Source organism: Ichthyophthirius multifiliis, assembly GCF_000220395.1.
Source record: "Ichthyophthirius multifiliis unplaced genomic scaffold scaff_1120509250846, whole genome shotgun sequence".
Taxonomy (NCBI): Eukaryota; Ciliophora; class Oligohymenophorea; order Hymenostomatida; genus Ichthyophthirius; species Ichthyophthirius multifiliis.
The window spans coordinates 1-15,382 of NW_004086443.1; the positions used below are offsets into that span (position 1 = coordinate 1).

At 15.0% G+C, this 15,382-nt stretch overlaps 4 protein-coding genes across 4 annotated transcripts, besides 24 other annotated features; 3 read left to right on the plus strand and 1 right to left on the minus strand. All coding sequences in view use genetic code 6, as the record gives it.

The window, feature by feature from the left end:
• Positions 1-356: 356 nt before the first annotated feature.
• Positions 357-414: a microsatellite.
• A 3-nt stretch (positions 415-417) lies between these two features.
• Positions 418-451: a microsatellite.
• A 2,203-nt stretch (positions 452-2,654) lies between these two features.
• On the minus strand, positions 2,655-3,966 carry IMG5_100700 (kinesin-like protein, putative; the record flags this gene model as incomplete). Its single annotated transcript, XM_004035286.1, has 2 exons — positions 2,655-3,137; positions 3,412-3,966. Coding segments are annotated over 2 exons (1,038 nt in total), but the record flags the coding sequence as incomplete, so codon positions are not given.
• A 364-nt stretch (positions 3,967-4,330) lies between these two features.
• Positions 4,331-4,385: a microsatellite.
• Positions 4,386-4,461: 76 nt separating this feature from the next.
• Positions 4,462-4,548: a microsatellite.
• Positions 4,470-4,538: a microsatellite.
• A 44-nt stretch (positions 4,549-4,592) lies between the features above and the next one.
• IMG5_100710 (hypothetical protein) lies at positions 4,593-5,461 on the plus strand. Its single transcript, XM_004035287.1, has one exon. It carries the CDS (start codon positions 4,718-4,720, stop codon positions 5,297-5,299), a length of 582 nt encoding a protein of 193 aa, XP_004035335.1. The 5' UTR covers positions 4,593-4,717; the 3' UTR covers positions 5,300-5,461.
• A 340-nt stretch (positions 5,462-5,801) lies between these two features.
• Positions 5,802-5,842: a microsatellite.
• A 172-nt stretch (positions 5,843-6,014) lies between these two features.
• Positions 6,015-6,048: a microsatellite.
• Positions 6,049-6,655: 607 nt separating this feature from the next.
• Positions 6,656-6,737: a microsatellite.
• Positions 6,737-6,791: a microsatellite.
• A 326-nt stretch (positions 6,792-7,117) lies between these two features.
• Positions 7,118-7,188: a microsatellite.
• A 682-nt stretch (positions 7,189-7,870) lies between these two features.
• Positions 7,871-7,948: a microsatellite.
• Positions 7,949-7,984: 36 nt separating this feature from the next.
• Positions 7,985-8,048: a microsatellite.
• Positions 7,989-8,049: a microsatellite.
• A 109-nt stretch (positions 8,050-8,158) lies between these two features.
• On the plus strand, positions 8,159-8,691 carry IMG5_100720 (hypothetical protein). The gene has a single exon (XM_004035288.1). It carries the CDS (start codon positions 8,240-8,242, stop codon positions 8,681-8,683), a length of 444 nt encoding a protein of 147 aa, XP_004035336.1. The 5' UTR covers positions 8,159-8,239; the 3' UTR covers positions 8,684-8,691.
• A 766-nt stretch (positions 8,692-9,457) lies between these two features.
• Positions 9,458-9,495: a microsatellite.
• Positions 9,496-10,212: 717 nt separating this feature from the next.
• Positions 10,213-10,272: a microsatellite.
• Positions 10,273-11,931: 1,659 nt separating this feature from the next.
• Positions 11,932-11,975: a microsatellite.
• Positions 11,933-12,026: a microsatellite.
• Positions 11,938-11,991: a microsatellite.
• A 584-nt stretch (positions 12,027-12,610) lies between the features above and the next one.
• IMG5_100730 (never in mitosis gene A-related kinase, putative) lies at positions 12,611-15,063 on the plus strand (the record flags this gene model as incomplete). The annotated part of the gene is made up of 8 exons (XM_004035289.1): positions 12,611-12,677; positions 12,796-12,869; positions 12,915-13,334; positions 13,380-13,524; positions 13,564-13,730; positions 13,788-13,970; positions 14,028-14,180; positions 14,230-15,063. 8 exons carry the CDS (start codon positions 12,611-12,613, stop codon positions 15,025-15,027), a joined length of 2,007 nt encoding a protein of 668 aa, XP_004035337.1. The 3' UTR covers positions 15,028-15,063.
• Positions 12,729-12,781: a microsatellite.
• Positions 12,743-12,781: a microsatellite.
• Positions 15,064-15,225: 162 nt separating the features above from the next.
• Positions 15,226-15,306: a microsatellite.
• Positions 15,232-15,306: a microsatellite.
• Positions 15,238-15,271: a microsatellite.
• Positions 15,274-15,329: a microsatellite.
• The last annotated feature ends 53 nt before the right edge of the window (positions 15,330-15,382 follow it).

Sequence of the window (15,382 nt, forward strand, 5' to 3'; positions counted from 1 at the left end):
TTGATTTCTAATATCGAAAAGATATGTAGTAAAACGAAATAAAAAATATTGAAACTGAAAACACTATCAAATAATAAATATATATATCTGAGTTCTCGTTATATAAGCCCTTATTTTTTATAAATCACTTATGCTTTATTTATTTCTAAATACCACATTAATTTTAATTTTTTCTATTATAAATATTTATTATTATATATTTAATATTTTTAAATATACTATAATAATTTTTCTTATAAATAAATATTTTATTAAGTTGTTTTACTTTAATATTTAAATAAATATATATAAAGATAATAATATTTTAAACATATAATTATTTTATTTATTATATTTAATATTTAATCTATTGAAAATTTTATTATTGTTTTTATATTTTAATAATTTTTATTATTAATTTTATGTTTAATAATTAAGTATTTTCATATTATTTTTATTTTTATATTTATTTAAACATTATTCTTTTAGTATATATAAATTAGTGGTGTATTTTTTTCTCATTAATTAAGGTCTTACCAATTTATTTGCCTTTTCCGATGCAAATGACCATAATAAATAAAAGAAAAAAAGTATAAAAACCTTAATAAAAAAGGTATTAATTAATGGGAGTTTAGAGTAATTATTTTTACATTCTTATAATTATTCGATCTATTCAATATAAAATGTTTAAGTTTATTTTTATTCATTTCTTGGCTTTTATTAAATATTTTAAATTAACATTTCTATAACTGGTATATCTATATTTAAATTCTGTTAATCAAAAATATTTAAATTTTTTAATATTTAATCTTTAGTTTAAATATTTTAAATTGATATATTTTTCTCTTATAAAAACATTGTAAATGTATAATTAGCATTATATTATTTTAGAAAGTCTATAATTATACTAAAATAGATTGTTTTACAAATCGGATCAAACAATTTTTGAGATGAATTATTTTATTCATTTTTTAGATTTTCTTATTATTGTTGCATGTTTTTTTAAAGTAATTATATTCAATTTATTTTAAATATATTATATAAATTTAAAATCGAAATTATAGAAATATAATTTAATAAATATTTGTACATAATATATTCTTATTATATTTTTATAAAAATTTATATGTCTTAAAACTTTTATTTAAAATAAGTTTACTTTAGGTTTTTATTGAATAAGATAATTCCATATAAAAAATTAAAATTTAATATGAAATTTTTAATTTTAAAAATATATCTAGATATTTTTTTTCTAAAATATTTTTTTTAATTTTATAAATATTTTTAATAAAAAGCATAATATATGTATTTTATATTAAATATATTTTAAATTTAAATTGATTAATTAATTAATTAAGGCATTATTTAAAAATATTACCGAAACTAATACTGCCATTTTTAATATTTTTTTAAAAAGTAGCTTTATAAATTGATTATTTTTAACTGAGAACATTAATATAACTAAGAAAATCATAAATAATTTAATTCATTTTTTCTCATGATTTGCAAATATAATAATATTTAAATGTTAATTATATAAATTATAAAACTATATACATTTAATAATATCTAAATGTTAATGATAAAAATTATAAAAATTTTGAGCGAATAAAAGGAAAAAATTATCTTTAACAAATGAAAAATAAAATTATTTATATACTATAATATTTTATGATTTAATTTATAAATTATTTTATAATAAATTCAAATACATAAATTATTTTTATTATTTTATTATTCTAAATCTTTTGTTTTATATAAACTATGATCTAATTTAATTTATTTATCTTCCTCTAAATTGAAATAATAATAAAAATAAAATATTTATTTTACATTAAAGAATACGAAGTTAAGAAATGGCTTAATTCATTTCATGTTATAAATCCTAAACTATATTGTCTATTTTTTTTTGATTTATATTTATTTTTGAATATAAAAAATGCAAAAATAATAAATATACCAGGATTCTCATCTGGTGATGATTAATTAGAATTAAAATTGAAATAATTCATATTTTGATTTATTTAATTATTTACATTATTATATTATTGTTTGTTATAATCTTTTATATGGTTATTCTATTATTCTTCGGATAAATAATCGTCAATTGGAGATATATAAGCTAAATATTATTCAATTTTTTTTTAAATTTCTTTACTTTTTATTTATTAAGTGGGAGCATTAGTATTATTAACTAATTTTAAAAAATCTACTTCTTCTGAGCTTTCTTTCCAGAAATCAAATTAATTTATACTTTTAAAATTGCTATTATAAATTAAATTTTAATCAATAAAATTATTTTGATTTTGATTTTAATTTTAATCTTAATTATTTTGAAATATCGATAATTTTTATAAACTATCATCATTTGTATTAAAAGAAGAGTTTTAACAATTTAAGTCTATTTTATTTTAAGGACAGTTGAATTTAACTAAATTTTTATTAATTATCATACTTCCAATTTCCTATTCATTATAATTTTTTTAATAATTAAATTAATCAAAACAATTTCTATTCTTTTTCATTTAAATCTCTTCTTTTTTAAAAAAATCTTACATATAATTTAAACTATTCATTTCTTCAATCTAATTTTTCTAAAAGTTTTTTTCATGATTTTATATTAGTTTTTTTAATTTTTAATTTTCTTTTTTTAACATTATATTCTCGATTTAAACATCATAATCATTATTATCTTTAAGGTCTTTCAAAATTTGCTATAATTTTTCTCTCAATTATATTTCTTTATTGTATTCAATTTTTAACTCCAAATGTTCTTTTAAACTAATTTATTCCTCTTTTAGATTTTCAAATTTATCATTTTTTAAATTTCTTGAATCTAAAATTGCTCTTTTAGCTCTATTTGCAAATTATAACGTAGAAAAAGTTTCTTGTGATGAACTCATTGATGGTGAAATGCATACTATGAAAGCAATCTTACCTTTTCCCGACAAAGAATCACTTAATACTCTTGTTAATTTGGAATTTCTAAAAGGTATATGAGTTCTTTTTTTATCAGTTAATGCAGTAATACAATGACCTAATGAACTTAACGAACCATTTATGCATGTTAACTCTTGGATTCTTAATTCTTTTTCACTATTAGATATATCATGTGGGATCTTGAATTTCTCGCTTCCTGCCAAATCTACAATTTTTAACTTTTAGATTTATTTATTTTATATATATATGAGACTAATTATATATTACTTTATCATATATTTTTTTATTTTATGTAATCTTTTTTATAAACTCAATCTACAAAAAAAATGAGAGAATAAATATATGATGCCTTTTTTTGTTGTTGTTGATTGAGTTTTTAAAAAAAATTACAGAAAGATAAACAAATAATTATATGAACAAGAAATATATTATTATTATTTTTGCATATTTATTTAATGTAAATAGTGTATATTTATGAAAAATATTTTTTACATATGTATCAGATATTTTATCTCCATTTATATGTTATAATTATATTTAAAATATTGAATGTGATCTAGAAGATTTAGAGTTAGCCATGGTTTATCCTGTAGCTCTATTTTTCAATCCTATTATTAACATATCTAAAGCTTAATTAATATCATTTATTTATATTTATATAAGATCCGGTATTTAAACTTCACCATTCTTAAATTCTCTTATTTCTAATCCATCTTTTTAATTACTCCCATTAAATAAATCATATATTTTTTCATTATAAACTTCATAAAAGCTAATAAAAAGTTTATACTTCTTCGCTTTTTTTTAATATTCTTGCAAAATTAAACATAAAGCCCTTGGTAAAATTCCTCTTTCATTTCCTTTAAGCAATTGCATTATTTTATCATTATTTAAAAACGATGAATTATCTTCAAGATTTCCTAAGATTGTATAAGTTTTCCCTGCTCCTGTTTAACCACTTAAATTATAAAATAAATATTTAAATAAATTAAAAATATAATAATATATATATGCAATACTATGCAAATATTGTATTATTTATACCATTTAAAAACGAATATATTGATTATTAAGTAGATTTAAATATTTATAATTATTCTTCATTTTATGATATAATTTAATTAAATTTCATATGTAAATTATGGCCTGGTCTTAATATTTTTATTGTTTTTTCCTATTATATTATTATATTATAAATAATTATATTTTTTAAACATCTAATTAGTTAATGAAAAGCTCATCTACTTCATTGTTTAAAGGAGGTCTTACACGAATGACTATTTTAACCTTATTTTTTACTTCTTCTTCAATTTGACTTTATTTCTTTGAAAAATTAGTATTAATATTTGGGCTTATTTAAATATTATTGTTTGATTATTATTAATTTGTTGTTTTCATTTAAATTAATTTTTTTACAAAATTAATTTATAAAAATATTTATAAAATTTATTAAAAAAATATATTATTTTTATTTTATTAAAAAACAATAATATAAATGATATAAATAATATTAAAAAACGACAAAAATAAAATTTGAATATTTATTATTAATTATTATAATATTTATTTTATACTTATATTATTAATTTTTTTATTTTATATATATTTTATTAAATATTATTAATTTTAAAAATTTATTCATCATAATTTAAAAAAGTATATTTTTTTTTATTTTTTAAGAACATTTATTTAAATTTTAAAACTTAATCTTCACGAAGATTTAGTTATTATTTTATAATTACCTAATAAAATTAAGCAAGATCCAAAAATACTCATATAACTTAATTCTTTATGAAATATGAAAATATCTACTAAAAAGCTCATTACTACTTAAGTGTAATTTAGTGGTACAACCTAAGAAGTTTTTCCTAATTGTACTGCTCTATTACTAATTAATTATCCAATTAAATTAATAAAGGAAAGTATTAAAATTCCTACCAAATTTTCCATATAGTATACATTTTCGTTAAAATCTCCTTAAATAATTAAATATATACCATTTATAGCAAAACCAGAAATATATACATATTGCACAACAATTGTAGCAGATATAGATGAGCCAATAGATTTAACTATAATACTACCAAAGCTTACAAAAAAACTAAAGCCGCAGCACATTGCTAATCCTAAAATAGTATTTGAGTAATCTGAACTTACTTATTATGTTAAAAGACCTAAATAAACCATTAAGAAATGTGGCTTTATGATTAATAATATTCCAAAAAAACTCATTAATATAGTTAAAAAAATTGTTGAATCTATCTTCTCTTCTTTTATCAATATAGCTGCTAAAATGCTTGTCCATATTGGAGAGGTTAAAAAAATAGCCATTGCATCACTTAAATTCATTAATCCTATAGCTTAAAAATAGCAAAAATGAGTTAATCCTCCAAAAATACATCTTATTATAAGCAAGAAATGTACTCTAGGATTTTATGGATATACTCCAGTGTCAAATGTACGCATTATTACATGATTAATTACTAAGCATAATATAGATCTATAATATAGAAATTACGTTGGAGATATTTAAGAATATTTTTTTATAATAATACCTATTATAACATACATAAGAGCGCCAAGCAATGCATAGATTATTGGTGCTCTTTTTTATTCTTCAAACAGTTATACTTTTTCCACAAACTTTTTAATCATTTTTATCTTTTAAGTATATTTTAATAATAATTCTTTAATAAATAAATTAAAAAATTTAAAAATTATAAAATAATAAATTTTATATACAATAAAATATAAATAGAATTAAAAATAATTTTATCTAATTTAATATTTTTATTTTTATTTTTAATTTAAAATATATTTATATTAAATAAAGTTAGTCGAATTTATTTTGTCATAAAATATTTAGGTTTACTTATTTATTATAATTATTATTTTAAATTTAATTATAAATTTAAATATTAATATTTTGTATAATAAATTATTTTTAAAAATAAATATTCTTGATATTTGAAAATTTTAAATATAATATATAACAAAAATTAAAATATTTTATCCCTTTCCACAAATCCCAGTTAGATTACATTTCAAATTATTGTAATGTTTGGAATAAAAATTTAAACAAACTTATTTTATACTAAAAATATTATCTTTAAAAATATATAGTCTTTATTATACATTATAAAGAAGAAGATCAATATAATATGATTAATCTTTTGTAAAATTTAAAGAAAAATTAGAAAATAAATGTCATTGTAATTTATATGAACTCTTGATAAAAACTAATAGCATTTGTTTGAAAAAAGTTTCAATTTTTTATGAAGATAAATATACAAATTAAAATAATGATTTGCTCCTTATGTATATATATTATAAAAGTTTTATTATAAAATATTTTTTTAAGAGTTCATTAATTTGTTGTAATAAGAGGTAATGAATATATAGAGTGTTTTAAAATCTTAGGAAATATTTTAGAAAATAAATAATATGAATAATAGACAAAATAATTAAAAGTTAATTATAAATAAAAAATTGAATACCAATATAATTTAATATTAGGTTATATTTATTTTTTCAGAATTTTTTATTAGAAAAAAATTCATTTGATCACGAGTAAATTTATTAAAAATAAAAAATAAATTAATTTTATATAAATTAAAATAAATAAAGAAAAATAATAATGAAATAAAAAAATATTTATATAGATATATGAATAAATAAATTATAAAATAGAAATTAGAAAAAAATAAAAAATAGAGAAATATGAAACTTAAAAAAGATAATATAATATAAATAAATAAATAAATAAATAAATAAATAAATAAATAAATAAATAAATAAATAAATAAATAAATAAATAATTTAATTCATTTTTTTTATTTTATTTTATTTAATTCATTAAATTTTTTTATTTTTTTCCTATTATTACTATTTTTTATAAATACATGTTTTTTTATTAATTATATACAAATTTTTTTTTTATTCATTTATTTGAAATTATAACTTTATAAAAATTTTGTATATATCTATATTATTATTTTTTTAATTTAATTTATCTAAAAATTAATATATTAATTTATTATATAATATAAATAAATAATACAATTTTTAGTGTCTTAATTTTTTCTTAATAATTTTTTTAATAAGGTTTTTAATTTACAAGTATAATTTATTTTATTATAAATATAAATTTTAATTACTAATTTTTTTTTTTTTAAATAAATGTTGTTTTTATTTTAGATTATAATTTTAAATTATATTTTTAATATTTATATTATTTAACTATTTAAATATTAATATTATAATAATTTATGTTTTCAATTTTCAAATTCATTAGAATTTAATTATAATATATATATTTTTTTTTTTTACATAAAATTTTTTATTTTAATATATTGTAATGTTATACTAAGTAAATATTATTAAATCAATTTTTTTTTTTTTTTTAAATAACTTTTTATAAAATAAAATTTAAAAATTGCTTTCAATAAATGCTTATAAAATCATGTTTCTAAAATATTTTTTTTAATTATTATCTTTCGTTAATAATAGTAGTTGCTGCTACAATAAATTTTACATAAGTCTTTTAATATCTTCTAAATATATATATAGAGCTAGCAAAATAACTAGGAATATTTTTCCCCGTATTCACCTAATAAACTCATTTTAATTTTTATAATGTATTACAATCATTGCTAAAATAAAAAGTTTGGTTACTTTTTAAGTATTTTAAATTCCATTAATTTCTTTTTTAATTTTTTATAATGCATGGCTTATTATATTAAATCTAGATTTTTATAGTTAAGCTTATTTTTACAATTAGATTAGGCTTATTTTATTAATTTTCAATATTATATGTATCGATTTGTTTTTTTTTCCATTTTTTTAAAAATTATCAAAAAAAAATATACTGAAATTATAATTATAATTTTTTTTATTTAAATATATCTTATTTTTTAATAATATATTCTTCAAAAAAATTATTTATTTGATAATAAAATAAATTTAAGTTTTTTAAAAATTAATATTTTTATAAATATAAATTAATTTTAATAAAAATTAATATTGTTATTTGAATATATATAATCTATATTAATTTATCTATTTAAATATATTATTAAATTTCATATTAATATTTTATTATTTAATTTCATAATATAATAATTTATTATTTTTATTATATTTTGTTATTCATAATTAAAATTTCAAGGCACAATATTTATTAAGAAACAATAATTAGTATATAAATTTATATTTATAATTTATTATATCCATCTTATAGTATAGTATTGCATTTCATATAGATTATTTTTATTAATCTTGTATTTATTTTAATTTTCTGAAATACAAAATAATTCCTAATATGTAAAAAGGTAAAGAAAAAAAGCAAAAATACATATTCATTGGTTTTATTTTTTCTTATACAACTCTAATCATTGCAAATGTCAGAAATATAAAAAGTAAATTAGTAACATTTTTTATATATATCAAAAACTTACGTGCATATAGATAAATTATTTAAGAGTTTTATTCATTTAACTAAATTGAATATTTAAATCTGTCTGGAAAACGTTCTAAAATAGTTATAATTAAATAAATTAGTGTGTTTATTCCTGGAAATACAAATAATGAAGATTTATTACTAAAAGATTAAGGTTCTCCGTCAAGGCTAAATTAAACTGGTATTACATCATTTAAATTTTTATATTGTAAAATAAAGTATATCCATGATATAAATAACAAAACTCCTGCTAATATTTATCCTATTATTTCTATTCTCTAATATTTTGGGATAGGAAACTATTGATAATCTAATCCGTTTACTAAATAATTCATTTATTTTAATAAATATTTGCGAATAATTTATGTTTTCTAAATTAAATAAAAAAATATTTGTAAATATTTTGTTATTTTATTATAATATATAATCCGAAAATAGAAAATAAATTTTAATTATATAGATAGCTTTTGTATTTACTTCCCTTTAATCATTTTAATGAAAAAAATTGATTTACATTATTTTTCTAGATTTAACTTAAAAAAACAAGTTATGAAATTTTAAATTTTAGAAATTTTCTTCCAATCTTTTTGCAAAAAGGTTATTTTTTTATATAATTTGAGAGGTATTAGACGTTATTTGTAGTATTATAGTAATAAATAATGTTTAGTTTAATTTTTTAAAAATAAAATAAAATTTGATTCCTTTAATAAATACATTTTCTTTATATTTATTTTATATTTAAAATAAAATCATAGATTTTTTATTTAATATTAACATTTACCAAATCAAAACTTTATAATTATTTCCAGTCTAAAAATGTTAGAAAATTTTAAATGAGGAGGTTTTATTTTTACAGATGAAATTTTTTTTTTTTTATTTTTGTATAATTATTATTAATATTAAAAATATTTATTTTGATACTGTCTTAAAATATTATATTATAGGGTAAACCTATGTTCGATAAGAAATTCAATTTATTTAATATTACATTATGATTTTTTCTTATATTAATTAGATCAAACCTATTCTTCATTTAATTTATCCTGAATAAGTATATATTTTTTCTATAAGTTTATTATTTAAATTTTTTTAATTAATAATAAATTTATTTTACTAATTCTTAATTTTCTTCATTTAAATCTAAAAATACAATAGGTTAATAAGAGCTTTTTGCATAACTATATTACTCCAACATTAACTTACATATTACTATAATATAAAATATTAAGTTTAACTATAAAAATAATTTATAAGTAAATATTTTCTTTCATGAAATTTGATTTTATTTTTTTAAATGTTTGTAAAACAAATATTATTTAATAATAAATTTAAATAATAAATAATATTATATTAAAACTATAAAATTTTAAATAAATCTAATATCTATTATTCAATAGGCAAAAATGTTAACTTCAGTCCCATCTGATTACAAAAATCCCTTAATTTATTAAATAATACATTATCTTTTTTTGTATTTATTTATTTTTTTACATTACTATCATAAAAAAAATAATGTTCTCTTTGTTTTTGTCAAAATTAAAATCTTTATTTTTAAATCAAAAGAATGAGTATTTATTGTAAACTTAATCATATTTAAATTATATATATATTTTTTATTATTTATTTATTTAATATATTGATGTTTTTTAAATAATTTTATACGATAATCTATTCCATATTCTGATAAATTTAGAACTTTTTTTAATTTAATCTTAATCATTAATTAATTCTATTTTTATTATTTATTTTGCATAAATAAACTTTTTCTTCTTTTAAATAAAGATTTTTTTTTAATGAAATAACTATAATTAATATTAATATTATATAATAAATTTTATTTATATTTTTATATATTTAAATTTATTTATAATATGATTTTATATTTATATTTTTTTTTTTTGAAAAATATAATTTAAAATTTTACATTTTTTTATTATAAATATTATTAAATTTATATTTATTTAAGTTTATTTACAAACATTTATCTAATTTTTTCTTTTTTATTTAGATAAAAGATCGTATAATTTATAAAATTTGTATTTTTTTCCATACCTTAAATTAAATTATAAAACTTGAAAATGTAACATACATCATATTTTTAAAATATATTAAATAAATTTATATATTTTTATTATTTTATCCATATATAAATGAAATAAGAATATTTTAAATTTCTTGTTTATATACTAAAGAATGATTAAATTTACTTGATAACAATTAATAAAATTTACTGATATAAAATATAAATTTTCTTTAGCATTATATGAAAATTTTTTATAAGCAAATATGAATTTTTTACAAACATTTATACATTTTTTGTAACTAATATAGCATACAGAAAGTGGTTGAAATTTTTTCAAATTCAATCTGATTTTATGATTTTAAATTTAACAGTTAATGAAAAAATAATAGAAATAACAAAATTCATTTTTTTACAAAAAATAATTAAAATAAGAAATATTATGATGTTTCAATAAATTTAATAAATTAATCAAAATTTATTTTAAAAATAATTATTTGTAAGAAAATTATATTAGATTATAATAAAATTTATTATTGTTAGAAATAATATTAGTATTAGAAAATCATATTACCAAAACTTATATTTTGTTAAAAAATAAATACATTCTTTTTTGTAATAGAATATTTATATTTATTAGTAATATTAAAAATAATTTTCTTTTTTACATCCATCCATGATAACAATTATTTTAAATTTAATAACAATGTTAATATAAAAAATATTAAATTAAAAATAAATCTTTATTTAATTTATTATAATTAATGTTTTCTATTATTTACTCGTGCTATCAATAATTAATTTAATTCAATATAAATAAAAAATATAATTTAACGTGATGAACACAGAATAAAATTTGAATAAAAAATAATTTTTTAAGGGCCATGAATATTATATAAAAATTAGCTAATGAAACAATGAAACAGGCAATTATCGTAATTTTCTCGCTTTTATTTTTAACTAAGTTTAAGTAAAAAAATTAATGAAAAAGTAAATAAAACTATATAAGCAATTATAGCAAATAGTATATAATTAGTTTAAGGAATATTTTTCAAGCGCAATTATAAAACATTTGAATATGTTTATTCTATTGCTAAATAAAGTCTTTATAAAGCATATTAAAAATTTAAATTCGATTTTAAATATGAAAAGTTCAAACAAATTTTAAATACAAAAATATAAATTATATTAATAATTTTTTTAGTTTTTAAAACAATTAAAAATGATAATAAATTTTTTAAAAAACATTGTATATATTATTAAATAGAAATATTAAATCGTTTTTGTTGACGAAATAAGCAATAGAAACATAAAAACAATTCGTAAAAATTATTCTCTAAAAAAAAAATAACTAATTTAGCATTTGGTATTGCTTTTAATTTTATGTAATATTTTTCTAAAATATATATAAGTAATTTAAATTTATTTTATAAATATTGAAATTATATAACATATTATTAAATTTTTTTAAAAAAATATTATTTTAAATATATATTTATAATGATTTTTTTCGCAAGATTTATATAAAAAAAAAAATATAAAATAATATATATAATATTAATATAAATAAATAATATATTTAATAAAATTATAACTTATTTTCTATATATATAATATTATATATATAATTACCAAAATTTTAATATAGTTTTTATTTCATACTAAAATTATTTTAATTAATAATTTATTTGAAAAATATTATAACAATAGAGTATTAGATTTTATATTTTTTTATAAAAAATCTTAAATATATATTTATATATTAAAAGATTATATTAAATATAAATAAAATATATTCTAATTAGGAAATTTTATTTATTTATATGATATTATTTTATAATAATTAAATAACTTTTATGATAATATCATTATTAAAATTTAATCATTGTGCATTAAATTTAATTAAAAATAATCACGACTTATTTTTATTATAAAATTTATTGCAATTGCTAAATACATAGGAAAAATGTTATTCATAAAAATCATCTAAAAAAGTTTATTTTTTAAATTTTATCTTTAAATGATATCATATATAAAGCTTCATAAATATTAATATTAATTTATTACAATTTATTTGATTGAATTTTTTAAATTTTTTTTTATTATGTTTTCTTATTCATTTATAAATTAATATTTAAATTATTTTTCATTTTAAATAATAAAAAAAAAAATATATAACTAAATAAGAAAAAGTATCCAAAAACATATATAAAATGAATAAAGACATACATGAATACGTCGGAAAAGATATGAACGGTTATAGAGTCTAAAAACCAATTGGTATTTTATTTTTAAAAGTAACTGATTATATTCTTATTAAAAACTAAACATTTAAAAAAAAATTCAAAAAAAAATTAAAATAAAATAAAAATTAAATTAAAAAATTAAATAATTACAGGACAAGGAAAATTTTCGACTGTTTACAAAGCGGAAACATCCGATAATAAAATAGCAGCATTGAAAAAGATTAAAGTTAAAAATAATAATAATTATAATATTTATCTTATAAAAAAATAGATATTCGACATGATGGATCCTAAATAAAGAGATAAATGTTTAAAAGAAGTGGAATTAATGAAGCCATTAGACCATAAAAATATAATAAAATATTTAGATTCATTCATACACAATAATGAATTAATAATAGTAACAGAATGGGCCGAAAAAGGAGATTTGAAACGATTAATAAAAATATAATAATAAGAAGAAAATCCCTTTGAAGAATTAAAAATATGGGAATATATGAATTAAATAGCATCTGCTTTAAACCACATGCACGAGAAAAGAATAATGCACAGAGATTTAAAACCTGCAAATATATTTATTGCATCTGATGATATTTTAAAAATTGGTGATTTAGGTTTAGGTAGAGAATTTTCTTCAGAAACAATCGAAGCTTATTCTAAAGTAGGTACACCTTTATATATGAGTCCTGAAGTAAATTAAAAATACATTATATTATTTTATTCTATTTTTAAAAAGCTTTTAAATGGAGAAGGTTATGATATGAAAAGTGATATATGGTCTTTAGGTTGTATTATTTATGAATTTTGTGAATTAAAAAGTCCTTTTAGAAATGAAAATGAGAAAATGAGTCTAATGGATCTTTTCAACAAAATTACTTAAGGTTTTATATATTTATTTATTCAATTATTATATTTTATAGGGCAATATAAGAAAATCAGTAAAAGATACAGTGAAGAGCTTTCTAATATTATTGATTAGATGATTATTGTTGATCCTTCAAAAAGAATAGATTCAGGATATGTACTCTTTAAAAGCCAAGAAATTATAGAAAATATGAAAAAAAGTCCGAAGATAGATTGTGTTTTGGTATTTTTTTTTTTTTTTCTTAAATTAAAATTTTATAAATATTTATTTAAAATACAGATAAATGAAGATATCTATGAAAAATTAACTCTTTTAGAGTATTAGAAATATTTTTGTAAACCTATTAATAGAAAACCTATTTCTAAAATATATTTTGCACTTCCAGATAATAATATGATTTTAAATAATGAAAAGTTTTTTTATTTTGCTGAACTTTCATATTGGATTATGTCTATAAAAAAAGTAATTAAAAAATAATATTATAGATAAATAAATTTTTAAAAATAAATATACTAAAAGTATGATTAAAAAAATAAAATCTTAGCAGCTTAATAATTAAAAGATAATGGTATTTGGGATTCTATTGAAGAATGTGGTCAACAATTGTTATAAGATTTAAGAAAATGGGGTTCTAGGCTTCCTGACTAATTAAATATATCTCATATCAGAAATGTAAAAATAATTAAAAAAACTTAATAATATTAATATAAATAAAATAAAGGGATATGGAGATACAATTTGTTTTATTTTAAATGATATACTTAATAGAGAATTAATACGTGTAAATTTTAAATTCGATTAGCCTATTTTTAAAAATGAATAATGTGACCAAAAAGTGATTTTGCTCGATTCTGAAAACGAAGAAAGCATAAAAGAAATCAATTCAATAAATTCTTCATATTATGAAGAAGAAAAACACGAAGAATTCATAAATAAAGATATAGAAAAAAATGAGAATAATATAATTATAAAAAGTGAAATAAATGAATAAGATTGGAAAAAAGAATATAAAAGAGTGTACTAAGAATTACATGATTTTGATAAAAATATTAATAAATTTGAAAGATAAAAGTAGGAAGAATATTATTTTAATTTATACAAAATGCAAAAGTATAAAAAATCACTTAAAAATGATATTTTTGAATATAAATCTATACATGATAAATTTTATGTTTAGTTATAAAATTAATTAGATGATATAAAAAATGGACAATATATAATTAATTCAGGAAATTTAGAAAATATTTAAATTTTGTAAGAATAAGCAAGAAATAAAAATGAATTTTTAAAAGAACTCAAATAAAGATCTGAATAAGTAGAACTATATGTTAAACATCTTAATAATTTAAAGGAATAAAATACAAGAATAAAAAAATAAATTTAAGAAAAAGAAAAGTTAATAACTAATAATAATTAAAAGTAAAAAATATAAGAAGCGATTATAAATTTAAATAAAGAAATCAAAAATATGAATTTAAAAATAGGTATTATTTAAGCAAGTATTTAATAAAAAAAATGATAGAGATAGATTAAACCGAAAAACAATAGGGATATTATAAAAAAAAATTAACGATATATATGAAGATGATGATATTGATGAAAAATTTATAAATAAAGAAAATATTTATGAAAATATAATAGACAGCCTTAAAAAAAAAATTATAATTAAGATAAAAATATAAAATTAAAAAAAAAAATTTTGATTAATGATAAACTTAAATTTAAAAATAATAAAAAAAAAATATAAATATAAAAAAAAATATTAAAAAAATTATAAAAAAATTAAAAAATTAATAAATTAATTATTAAATTATAAATAAAATAATATGTTTTTAAATAATAAATTAATTTAATTTTAACTTAAATAATTTTAT